At 40.5% G+C, this 12,922-nt stretch overlaps 1 protein-coding gene across 1 annotated transcript in view; it reads right to left on the minus strand.

Annotated features, from left to right (window-relative positions):
* Positions 1–10,253, minus strand: part of LOC109376357 (ubiquitin carboxyl-terminal hydrolase 10-like) — a 21,241-nt gene extending 10,988 nt beyond the window's left edge. Inside the window, 2 exon segments of the mRNA XM_019632261.1 lie at positions 7,778–7,921; positions 10,181–10,253. Of these exon segments, the coding sequence (XP_019487806.1) occupies positions 7,778–7,921; positions 10,181–10,253 (217 nt within the window).
* Positions 10,254–12,922: the final 2,669 nt, after the last annotated feature.

Genomic DNA, 12,922 nt, shown 5'->3' on the forward strand with positions numbered 1-12,922 from the left:
ACCTCTGTTTCATTTAGTTCCATTTCTAGAGGTTTCTTCTGATCTTTTACTTGGGACATGTTTCTTTGTTTCTTCATTCTGGCTGTCACTCTGATTGCTTCGATATATTAGATCACCTAGAAAGAGAAAAAGAAAAAGAAAAAAGAAAGAAGAGAAAGAAAAAACAGAAAAGGAGGGAAAAAAAGGAAAAAGGAAAAAAAAGAGGGGCTCTCTGCCCTCTTTAATCTGCAGTACACTTGCTCAGCAATAGAGAGATTCTGGGTGACTCAGCACCAGCTGTTTGGGAGAAGGGCTCAGTGTGTCATGCACCAACCTCCCTCTAGACTTGAAGTGAGCTTCCCACAATTATTTGCTGTGTGTTCTGGAACCATGCTCACCAAAAAATCTTCACAGGTTGTTGTGGGCTGTCTGCTGCTGCAAAAACCCTCTGTGGCCTGCGGAGGTAGGGGCCAGGGACCAGGGGCTCAGGGTGCCCCTGGCTACACAGCTCTAGGTGGGTGGGGCAGGCCCCAAGGCACCACAGCATGTGGTCAGTGGCCCCCACCAAGTCAGAGCAGCATGTGCTCCTGCATCGGCAGCCAGCCCACACAAACTCGCCAGGAAAGGCCCGGCCGAATCACGCAGGTGCAGAGCTCATGACCCTACACTCCCAGGAAAACTCCCAGTCTCAGCCTGTCCCAATCACCCACTTGCAGATCAGGCTGAGCAGCCCGACAGCTAATCGCCACCCAGGCAACTCTGCACGCACAGTGCGGAAACCTAACTCGAGTCACGCACTCCCGTGTCTCAATAAGCAGTCTGTTGGAGTTGGAGCGTGCCTGCCAGGCGTTTCCCTGGCTATGCCACACAAGCGGTGCGGAGGGTGGGGATCCAAGGCCGCATGCACACGCACACACACACACACACACACACACACACGTTCTCCTGCGCCAATTCCAGCAGACCAATGCAGTCCCAGACCTGAGCCTCTGTGGGAGGGCCCAGCCCTGAAAAAATGGTGGCCTCCTGTGCACTACTAGTGTGCAAGCTCCACACCAGGGGAACAATGGTCCCAAAGTCCTCCAGCTCCCACACCAAAAGCACTCAGTTCAGTCCTTCCCACAGGCTCCTGGGCCCCGCTCACAAAGCTACTCCCTCCACCAGGAACCGGGTGAGTGCTCACCAGCAAGCGAGTTGGTTTGCCGGCTCCACTGGTTCTCCAGCTGCCCTTAGCTTCACCGAATTGAGGAAAGAGAGTCCTCACTATTTTCTACTTCCAGCTATCATAGAACTCCTCTTCCCGGCAAAGTAACTCTGGGCTGGTGAGCATGGTGTGGGGCCGGAGGGTCTCACCCCCAACCCGAGAAGCCTCTCCACCACTGAGGTGTCCCCCACAGAGTTTGCCGTCTCATCTCTGCCCCTCCTACCAGACTCGATGTGGCCTCTTCTTTAAGTCCTTCGCTTAGAGGTTCTGTTAATCTAGTGTCCAGGGAACTTCCAAGGTTGAATATCTTATAAATTATTTGTAATTTTGGTGTGATCCTGGGAGGCAGTCGGCACAGCATCTATCTATTCCACCATCTTACCGGAAGTCCATCCAAAGGAGAATAACTTTAATAGTTACCTTTTGCTGTGTAGCAAACTGTCCTAAAATTTAGAGGCTTAAAACAACAACTATTTATCTCATGATGAAATAGGGCAGCTATTTGTGCTGGAAGACTGGCTGATTTAGACCAGTAGATCTTGGTAGGTCTTGATTGGGCTCACTCATGCATTTGTAGTCAGCTGCTGGAGGGCTGGTTGCTGGATAGTCTAAGATGTCTTATCTCTGTTCACTTGGCCTCTAAACCTCCAGGAGCCTACCTAGCCAAGCATGTTCATATGGCAGTTTTCTAAGAGCAATAGCGGAAGTGCTCAGTACCTCTAGAGGACCAAGCGTGCAACTGTACAACACCACTTCTGGTGCATTCTACTGGCCAAAAGTGAGTCACAAAGGCAGACAAGATTCAATGATAGAGAAATAGATTCCATCACTTTATGTGAAGAGCTACAAAATCAGAAGTGTGTGGTTACAGGGAATCGTGGCTTGTTTTGCAATCTGCCATACTATTTATTAGAAAGCCAGGGACTTACCAGCATGGTATGGAATATAAAGGTGAGCCAGGACAGTAAGATCCTTACTCTCAGGAATTTAAACACAGAAATACATGGAAACTGAGCAAAGTAGAATGAGAGCTGAAGCTGAAAGGAGTCAGGCAGGATGACTGCAACAGGCCCCATACCAGCCAAAGTTATAAAGGAGCTAAAGCTCTAAATAAGCAGAGGAAGTTAGCAGAGAAATAATGGCTCAGGTACCTCTGATGCAGAATGATATAAAGATGCCACAGGAAAGAACCTGACACAAATGGGGAAAGAAGCTGGAAACTAAAGCTGTTTTAGTTCCACTGAGACTTTTAGTCCCAGTTGTAATCCATACATAGCCCTACAATAGGCACCAGTTTGATTCAGGCTAAGTTCTTTGCAACCAAAAGTCTAACCAGGTCAGTTTACGAGAAATGTGTGTGTGCAATCCTTTCTTGTTCTTTTACTTTCTTTCTAAATAAAATTATGCCACCCACTCATCTAACCTTCCAAAAAAAGAAAAAAGAAATGTTTCTTTCTTTGAATGCATGAATGAATTTTGTGACTGGGAATAATAGCAAGAATTTGAGACTATAACCTTTAAAATAGCATTGGACAAGCTGCTATGCAAAACAGTATGGAGGTTCCTCAAAAAATTAAGAATAGAATTACCGTAAGACCCAGCAATCCTTCTTCTGGGTATCTCTCCAAAAAATCTGAAAACATTTATCCATAAAAACATATGCACTCCAATGTTCATTGCAGCATTATTTATGGTGGACAAGACATGGAAACAACCAAAGTATCTTTCAATAGATGATTGGATAAAGAAGATGTGGTACATATACACAATGGAAAACTATTCTGCTATAAGAAAAGATGACATACTGCCATTTGCAACAACATGGATGGATCTCGAGATTATTATGCTAAGGAAAGTAAGTCAGACAGAAAAAGTCGAGAACCATATGGCTTCACTCATATGTGGAATATAAAACTGAAAGCAACAAAGAAACAAGACAAACAAAAAAACAAAAACTCGTAGACACAGACAATAATTTAGTGGTTATCAGAGTGTAAGGGGGCAGGGGAGGGAGGTGGTAGAAGAGGGTAAAGGGGGTCAAATATATGGTGATGGAAGGAGAACTGACACTGGGTAGTGAGCACACAATGTGATACACAGATGCTGTATTACAGAATTGTACACTTGAAACCTATGTAATTTTACTAACTATTGTCACCCCAATAAATTTAATTTTAAAAAAATAAGAACTGAATTTGAAAAGAATAAAATAATTAAAATAAAATAGCACTGTATACCAAATGTATGCAGGAGACAAAATAAGGTTAATTTTCATAGAAAATTTTGTGAATCCCTATGTTCATATTCAACTTTCACTCTGTAAAAGGTCAATGTCCACAGATAGGTATACAGGAAATACCCTTGTGGCCCATCTTGCTATTCTCCAGGGTTTTCCATTTGAGAACCACTGCTACAAAGAAACATGGGCTTCATTACAAGATGTAAACATTTCAATTTGCATGAAGAAAATCATATTACAAGCTAAATATTACCCATTTGTATTTGCAGCCAAGTTACACTCCACTAAACCCTAAGTACTTTTTTTTCCAGCCAAAGCTGCATTGCATTTCAACTCTCTTGTTAGAAATTGATGATAGGAATTGACAAGATAATAGGATGGAGAAAGTTTTCAGATCTCATTTACAGCAGATGGGAGAAGGGTCAGTTTCCTGTGTAATGAAGCATTGTCTGGTTGCCCCTAAATCACTCCAAACTCTGCCCAGTCCCCAAAAGCTTAGAAAGCATCTACATTATCACTGCCCTTCAGAGCATTATTCTAACACCTCAAAAAAGAAAAGTCATAATACATGTCTGAGAATTAACAGACATAAATGCCAAACTTCAAGTTTTGGTTTAAAAAAGTAATAATGTACAATCCTCTTTGTAAGACAGACAAATACTTGCAATTCATAGAAAGAGCTTTTAATTTCTATCTAGCATGAGATCATTTTGTGTAATTTGTCCTTTCTCAAACTAATGTGTCTTGAAAGCTCCCATTAACAATTTGTTGCTAACAAAACACAGAGGAAAATAAAGGTTCACTGCTTCTGCCCCTTGTTTCCATTCTTCTCTCATAACTCCATTCTTCATCTGCAGGTACTTTCCCTCTACCTCATCTTCTAGAATACAGTCTGATCCTATGAGTTATGTATTTGGCTCCCTTGAGAATGCAGGGAACTTATTGTTGACAATTAATATGAGAGAATGTAGTCCCTAATATTTATATTTTAATTTCAGCATCAAATAGCTGTCTTTAAACCTCATGCTTGGTTCAATTAAGCCCCCACAGAGGGCCCAGCCATTTTGAAGGGCAGAAGGCTTTTATAGAGCTCCCAGGATATCTGAAATGACAATGCACATGCTATCATGGGCACCTAGATAAAGGACTCACTGATCAGGCTCACCAGCATCCACGAATATCAGGAGAAACAGTATCAATATGCAAACATTATATTCCAGAGAGAATGTCAGGGTAAAACAGCATATTAATTAGTCCAGAAACTTTCACTTTACAAAAATTCACACAGGTCCAAAGCTCTTTTACCCAGCCCTTCCAAGACTTTCTATCTTATAATATTGAAAATCAGGAGCCTGAATAAATACGATACGAACTATCATTGTGGGCCATGTTATTAAATTTCTGACTTGCATCAACTTGATTTATTTGAGTTCTGGTCTGTGAGCCTAGGCTAATTTATAGTGACTAATTAATCATTTATGTCCTCATTGATTCTGAAAAGCTGCCCCTACCTTCCTCACAGCTTCTCACCAGCTCACATGAACTTCTCTATTTGTGCTAACACTCTTTTGGGTTTCTTTACAGGTTTGTGTGTATGACAGAGGAAAGAAAAATGATTTTAAGAAAGACCAAAGTAACATCTGTCCAGCTGTGAGAGGATGGGAAAAAGATTCACATACCTGTATGCATACCTGTGAGGTTTCATATACTAAGGTATGTAGCATACAAGAAAGAATATTCCATTTCTCTTGCTTTCTTAAAAGAAAGATTTTAGCAAGTCTGACTCAAATTTAATTAACTCTTTAGTTCTGTTCGTACTTTACAAAATAGTGGAAATAGTGGCATTACTATTAGTAGTGGAACTACTAATACTGTTACAAACTTTGTAACATTTCCATGCTTGCTGTTTCTCATTTTTAATATTCCCTGTTTATTCCCACATATTAATTGACACAAAAATTCTTAAAAAAAAAAAAAAAACTTGTTACCTGTGTTCCGGCAAAGTAAAACAGTAAGGAGTTGGGGACTAAGACCTACCCCTGATATTCAAAGTTCTGAGAAGAGAAAGAGAAGAGAGGAGGCACTCATAGATCCTGCCTGGTCAGGAGGTACCATGTGGGGACAGAGAAGGGGCTCTGGGACTAAAATCAGAAGGTCTGTGGGATGCTCTCCATTGTGGGGTTTACTCTATACTCATTCTTCTACAACATTCTTCTCATCATTATCTCAGACCCAGAAACACTGACCAACAGGTTCTCCTGAGAAAAAAGCAGTAATGAATGTATTCTTAAGATGGAGAGGAGCAACTTAATATGCCCCCAGTCTTTTTTTTTTTTTTAAGATTTTTATTGGGGAATCAGGGGAAGGGGAACAGACAAGTTTCCGTTGTTTTGTTTGTTTGTTTTTGTTGGTCTTCAGTCTAATTGTGAAGGATGTTGCTTCACTGTGCCAAGTTGGCACCCTCATTGCGCTCTTCCCGGGTGAGGCAGATCAGTCGCCGGCTTCTGGACGGCCGCTCACTGCGGCTGCTGGCCGCTCACGCTGGCTGCTGGCTACACATGGTAGCCCATGGCAACCCACTGCAGCAGGGGCTGCAGCCTACGCAGTTGCCGGTGACTCACTGGCAGCCCAGCTCCAGGTTGAGCTGTTGTTCAACATCTTAGCTGTAGAGGGCGGTGTCACTGGCCCTCATATGTGGGATCCGAACCGGGGCCCTCTGGCGTCCCAAGCCAGTTCTTAACCAATGCGCCACTCGGCCGGCCCTCAACAGTCTTATTTGTTGATATGCTTTGATTTGGTTTAGATTTGGGATTTGGGTTTGGATTTGGTTTGATCTGTTTGGGGCAGCAGTTTTCTTTCCATTCTTTCACTTCTAATACTGTGCCAACCACTCCACAGGTTTGCTCCCAACTTTCCTGCTATTTTTTGCTTTCCTCTTACTTACCTATCTTCTCTGCCAGTTCTCAAAATCCATTATGATTATAAATATACCTTACATTTGTATGGCATTTAGTATATAAGTACTCACACATCATATTCGTTTAAACCTTATAATAACCCTACGCAATGTATATTATTGTCACCGTTTCAAAAATAAAGAAAATAGAATTAAAATCAAATGCTTTCTTTCCAGTTCCAGTAACATTTAACATTATTGGGTACTTTGTAAAAAGCAAGGCTTTGTGCTAGGTACTATAGCTGCATTCTTAATTCTCACAACAGCCCAGAGAGGTAGGCATTACTAATTCTCAATTCTCTGTAAGTTACAGATGAGAAAATACATGCTCTAGCAAGATGAGGTGACTTGCCCACTGGCACACAGCTAGTAATTGGTATAACCAAAATTTTCCTGAGGTTAGATAATCACTGAATAGCAGAGCTGGCACTAGAACCCAGGTTTTCTGATTCTGAATCAGGGGCAAATCTATTACAGTTCCTTTGTTGCTACTTCAAGCCCTGTATCCTGGCAAAAACACATTTGGTTGTTTCTTTTGTTAAAATATACTAAATAAAAGGTATGAAAGATATCATAGTAAAAAATGTTTTCTCTAGAGGTTATGCTTACCACACCAGAAGGCAGAGCACAAAACATTAAAAAGACCCCACTGAAGCTGACTCACCCCATAATTTGTCCAGTGTTATGAAAATGAAAGACTTCTACAGTTTCCTGGCTTTGCTGTCTTAAAGGTGCAATGCCCTCATAGTCCAAAGGTTTTTTTTTTTGGAGTGCTCAATGTCCCAATGTTTTTTGTCTTTAAAATATTAAATCAACACTGCAAAGTACTTAAATGGGTTCTGGGTGTACCTCTGGTTTGATTCTGGCCTTCAGCAAAGCTACTTAAGTATAGATATGGAGAAGTAATCAAAAGAAAACAAAATTCACAGCTTTCGTTAAATATTTTATAGTGTAACGTTTTAGGGTTTCACCTGCCTGCTGCCTCTGCTGAATTAGGAGCAGCTGTCCTAAGGAGAAGGGCTGTGCTGCCAGCATGGACCCCCTGCCATGTCCACAAAAGCAAGACCCAGCAGCAGGGGACCAGCCAAAGAGAGGAAGGCAGTGGCACCTGCCTGCTGCAGCCTTCTTTTCTTTTTTGACTTTCCCTCAGCAGGGAAGTACATGAGGAGCTGCTTGAGATGAACAATAATTTTCCAGGTTTTCATCACCCTTCTGGCAGCAGCGTCCGCAAGGAGCACTTAACATCGTATGGGGAAAATGGTTCCCAGCCATCAACTTCCTCCCCAGAAGCAGCCAACCATTTCACAAATGGGGACCTGGAGAGTAGCAGGGACATCTCAGCTCAGACTCATCCCTGCTGCTGGGAAGAACAAAACCCAACACTGAACACTGAGTTTACCAACAGTATGAGCAGCAGCAGCATCCACACACAAAGGCTTTTTGATAGCAGTTCTAAGTGAAACTCCAACACATTCCTCATCCATCTGAACTCCCAAAGCTTCAAGGGCAAAATCAGTCAGGGGATTAATTCTTAAGGCATGGCCTACACTCAATAAAGGGAAAAGCAACTGAAAAGCTTTTCAAGACAAGCAAGTGCACATGCACATGCACATGCACACACAAACATACACACGCATGCACACACACACACATGTTGCTATTTTCCCCCCAGATCCCAGCAATACCCATCATCAATTTAAGCCCCTAAAATAGGTTTTTATGGTAATTCAGAGAATCTGAATTCTGTATCTCTTTCTGCATCTGCAAAGATCTGAGCTACTCTAGCATATTTAAGGGGGAGAAAATGCAGAGACCTCATACCCACAGCATTTCTCCCTCTAAAGGGTTCCCAGTTAGCCTGGAGAAGGATGTGACTTGGAGCCCTATGGCATGTGGAGTTGGGCCACAGCTCCTGGTATCTCTTTACATCTATGGATTTACATGAAGTGTAAGGAGCATCAAAAGCAAAGAGCTCAAATATGGCCCAAGATTTGAGTTCAGACATAGATGGCATGTCTGGCAACCGAAGGTGAGGAGAGAGGTAAGGGAAGTTGCCTGGGAACACTGCAGAGTCCCTAGGAAAGAAATCATTCCAAGTGAAGAAGGTATCTGCATGGTGAACAAGACTCAACAACAGAGTCTAAAGTTTAGAGGAAAGTGGCCATTACAGCTATCTCGGAATACTTATTTGAACCTGCCTGTACCCAGAAAAAAAGTGAAAGAAACACAGGCTGGAGATGAGGCAGAGCACTATGACCATCCAGGGCACAGTGGATGGTGTGGTACCCAATGGAGCAGTGACAGCAACCACTGGCCCAGGAGCATTTTTAAAACGCCACCTAGAGGCCCACTGAGAAGACTAGAGTCTGAAGAAACTCTAGTGTTTGGGGTTATCCAGTCAGCAAAAATCTGGAACTGCCTATTAATTGGACCATATTTGTACCTTCTGGATATTACAGGTTACTGGAGCACCATTATTCAATCCTCAAATACTTATTTCTAAAATGTTATAGCTACCCACTCTAGAAGACAACAGCTACTTAAATTCCCAGCATGAATTTCACACAGGAGCCTCCCTGTATTTTTAGCTGTTCTGAGTTCTTATTGAATCCCCAGCCATCCTTTCAGACAGGTAGTGTCTGAAATATTCATACAGACAATACTATCTAAATCCCAAGTTAGTATTTACCTAGGCACCTATTAACACAGGTATCTCCATTTACACTAATGTAGAGATTTCTGGTGTATAAGGAAGGTGATTGATCCTTTTGGACCCTATATGTGCAAATCTTGTCCTTTTATCTTCAGTGCTACCCTAATTTTCAGAAAACAATGAAAATGACAAAGAACACGTGGTTTTGCTTTGAATGAAAGTGCATTTGAGCTTACTTCATTTGTTGACCAAATCTTTTGAGATATGACATCAGAGAATTAATATACCTTGCAGCCCAAATATTTTGTTGCTATGCCTTTCAACTGGATGATAATAAAAGTAATTGGAAAAGGTTTCAAACTTAAGTGAAGTAGTAATCACCCCATTTTCCAGCCCCAGTTTACAACAAAACCCCTTGATAGAATTACCTCTTCTTTCCTCTCCTTCTTTCCTGAATCTACCCCCAATATATTCTGTGTTACAAACTCTGTGTTGACAAATCCAATGTCAATTCTTAGTCCTTCTTTTACTCAATCGTGAGCACCAATTGACACATCTGTTCACTCTTTTTCTGACTCCTAAATTAATTTCTCTGGTCTGGGCCTCTCTCCTGAAGTCCAGATTCATGTATCTAACCGCCTATCTCACTTCTCCATTTGATAACAAAGGCATTTCAAAATTAACATGAACAAAATGAAAGTCTTCATTTCTTCCTCCTCCACCTCAGTCTCTCTCTCTCAGTTTTCCTCAGCCTCAATAAATGTCAACTATATTTCTTCTTTGCTCAGAAACCTTGGAGTCATCTTGGACCTCTCTTTTTCTCATACTCTATTATTAAATCCATTGGCAAATTCTATAAGCTTGACCTTCAAAATACGTCCAGAATCAGACCAATTCTCACCACCTCCATCACTGCTGCATTGGTCTAAGCTTCCATCATCCCTTATCTGGATAATTGCAATAGCCTCCTAATTGATCTTCCTGTTTCCACTTCCTTGTTCCCTAACAGTCTTTCTCCACATAGCAGTCACAATGTTTCTATTAAAATGTAATCAGATCATGTCACTTCTCCATTCAAAATCCTTGCACAGCTTGCTATCCATCAGAGTGTAATCCAAAGTTCTTTTTACCATGTCTACAAAGCCTGACCTAATTTGGAGCTCACCATCTCTTTGATATCATCTCCTACTACTTTCTCCTTCCTTTCTTCCACTACAGCCATGCTGGCCTTCTTGCTGTTCCTCCAAAACCCCAAACATGCCCCCATCTCCAAGACTTTGCACTCACTGTCCCCACTACCTGAAATTACCATCTCCTAGCTCATGACTCACTCTTTCTCTTCCTTCTTGTTTCCTCTCAAATACCCTTTCATCATAGATGCCTTTCCTGACTCTGACTACTCCTTATAAAAAAACACCCCCCTTCTACTTGTCAGTCTCCTACCCCTAACTAGCTTTGCTTCTCTTTCAGAGAACCAGTGATGACCTGACATAATCATTTGCCCCACTAGAATGTAAGCTCCTTTAGACTTAGGGACATTGTGTGCCTTGATCACAGATGTACCCCCATCAACCAGAACATTATCTCCCACATATTTCATCTCTTCTAAAACTTGTATTTTTACACATTTTTAACATCTCTAAATTGGGGATGCATCTTATAATATGCAAGATCTTTTTTCTCTCTTGTAGTCCAAGTAACAGTGGTCTGTACTATAATTGACATCTTATATGGTACTGACATTCAAAACATATTTTGAATGAACAAATAAATCCCACGTATTATATTTTTAGAAATGTGGGGCTCAGGCTTTTGGGTAAAAGACTACTGAATTGTAATTTAATATATAGCTTAACCTACTGATTGTGAATGTTTATCTGATTTATACTGATATGGGGTTACAGGAAAAAAACAAATTAAAAGTATCAAGGAAAGGGAATTGTCAAATTGAAACAGCCTAGAGTAAGGAAGAGACAATACAGGAAAGAGAATCACCAGAACTTATTTAAAAACCTACTGTAATTAATCAAACAAACTAACATAATTCACTAGCCCCTGAGGGAAACACTGTATTAACATATAAAACATAAATTATTCATAATGATAACCTAAGACCTAGTCATCACAAAATGAATAAAATATTTAGTATGCTCAGTTCAAAAAGCAGGAAAATAGATAGCACATTTGTGTTAGGTTTCCTTCAAAAAAGAATTAAAATAAAATAATTTGGTTTTTAAGAGTGATAAAATTTAATAATCTGGAACACTCATTTCAGTGGCACATTTATGACTCTCTTAATGATATCATCATCTTTGGGGTAATTCCCACAGAATTTCTATTGGTAGTCACCGAGCATTTGAACTGCATTTCATAATCCCATACTAGAAAAAAATCTGGGACACTGCAGAGTTATAAACCTTTTTACATGAATTCTAATCTTACTTCTTATTTGTCAGATGCTCTGAATTGAAATGTGTTGGAATAAAACATCATTTTCTTGTGCTTACTTATTAATTACATGCTTCTGCAAGTGAATAAAATATATCTTTACCCACCTTGTAGATTTCATGTGAGGTGATGGAGAAAAAAAACTCATAATTTTCTCATTGTAATTCTTTTTGCTCTGTTGTTTATACACCCTGTTGAGTTATGTATATCATCATAAATTTAGAAAAAATTTTATCAACATAAGAAAATAAAATGAAAATAAAGTCAATAGGTAAATCATGTGTATTGGGTAGTTGGGGGGGTTGTAATTTGGGGCAGAGCCAAGATTATCTTATTGATTTCAGCTCCATATAAATGTAGTCTATTAATGCAGGCTTGTGCTGTTCATATAAAGTCGGTGCATATTATCAATAAAGCTAATTTCCCACATCTCATTTATTAAAATATTCATTCCTTGGTTTCTGCTCTCAAAATATGTAATAAAATAATTCACTCATCAAATTGGGAAATGGTTATCGCTGTTATAGCTTATCCTTGCTAGTTCATATTTTGTACAATAAAACATATTAGCTCTTCAACAGTAAAAAAATACTGAAATGTTAACTTTGGGTAAGATTTTTAATCCCTTCAACTTCAGTTCCTCAGTCATTACATAAGGATAGCAGTTCCTAAAAGATTAGTTATGACAAAATAATACTATAATACCAGTAAAGAAATCAGAATGTCTGTTACATAGAGTTTATTTACTATTATTGGTATTATTAAATGGATTGTTGTTATTATGAAGGAATTAGAAATTTGGGCTACAACATCAATCAAGAAACAAGATCAAAGAATTTAACAGAATCTCCTCTTGAACTGCTTGTGAACAGGGATGAAGGCTGATCCCTCACTTAAATAATGGAGGGAGTGAGAAAAAAGGCTGTGGAGGATTCACTGCATTAATTCTTCACCCCCTCGCATATGTCACTTTGCCCTGTCCCTTTGTAATGCTCTCCCACTCTGGGCAGGGTGCTCGGTCCCACCTCTGGTTTCTGGGTTTGACCAAGTGGGTCAAGCCAACAGGATGTTTGCAAGCAGAAGCTTTAAAAAGCACTGACACATTTCCACTTGAGCTTTTACTCCCCTGCCTTTGCCATGAGAACATGCCCAGCCTGGCCTGTGAGGGGGATGAGACATGGAACAGAGCCCCAGCTGTCCCAGCTGAAGCCTTTCTAGACTAGACACAAGCCATCCAATACCAAATATGTGAGAGACCCCAATCATGATCAGTCAATACATGAATTACCCCAGCCAAGACCAAAAGAACCTACCTAGCTCACCTTAAATCTCACGAGTTAAATACAAATATTGTTTTAGTCATGGAGTTTCTGGGGGTTGTCACCCTGCATTACTGTGGTAGTAGATAACTAATATGGAAATTGATATTGGGCTGAGTGGAAA

The sequence above is a fragment of the Hipposideros armiger genome, unplaced genomic scaffold (assembly GCF_001890085.2).
Source record: "Hipposideros armiger isolate ML-2016 unplaced genomic scaffold, ASM189008v1 scaffold_1113, whole genome shotgun sequence".
Taxonomy (NCBI): domain Eukaryota; kingdom Metazoa; phylum Chordata; class Mammalia; order Chiroptera; family Hipposideridae; genus Hipposideros; species Hipposideros armiger.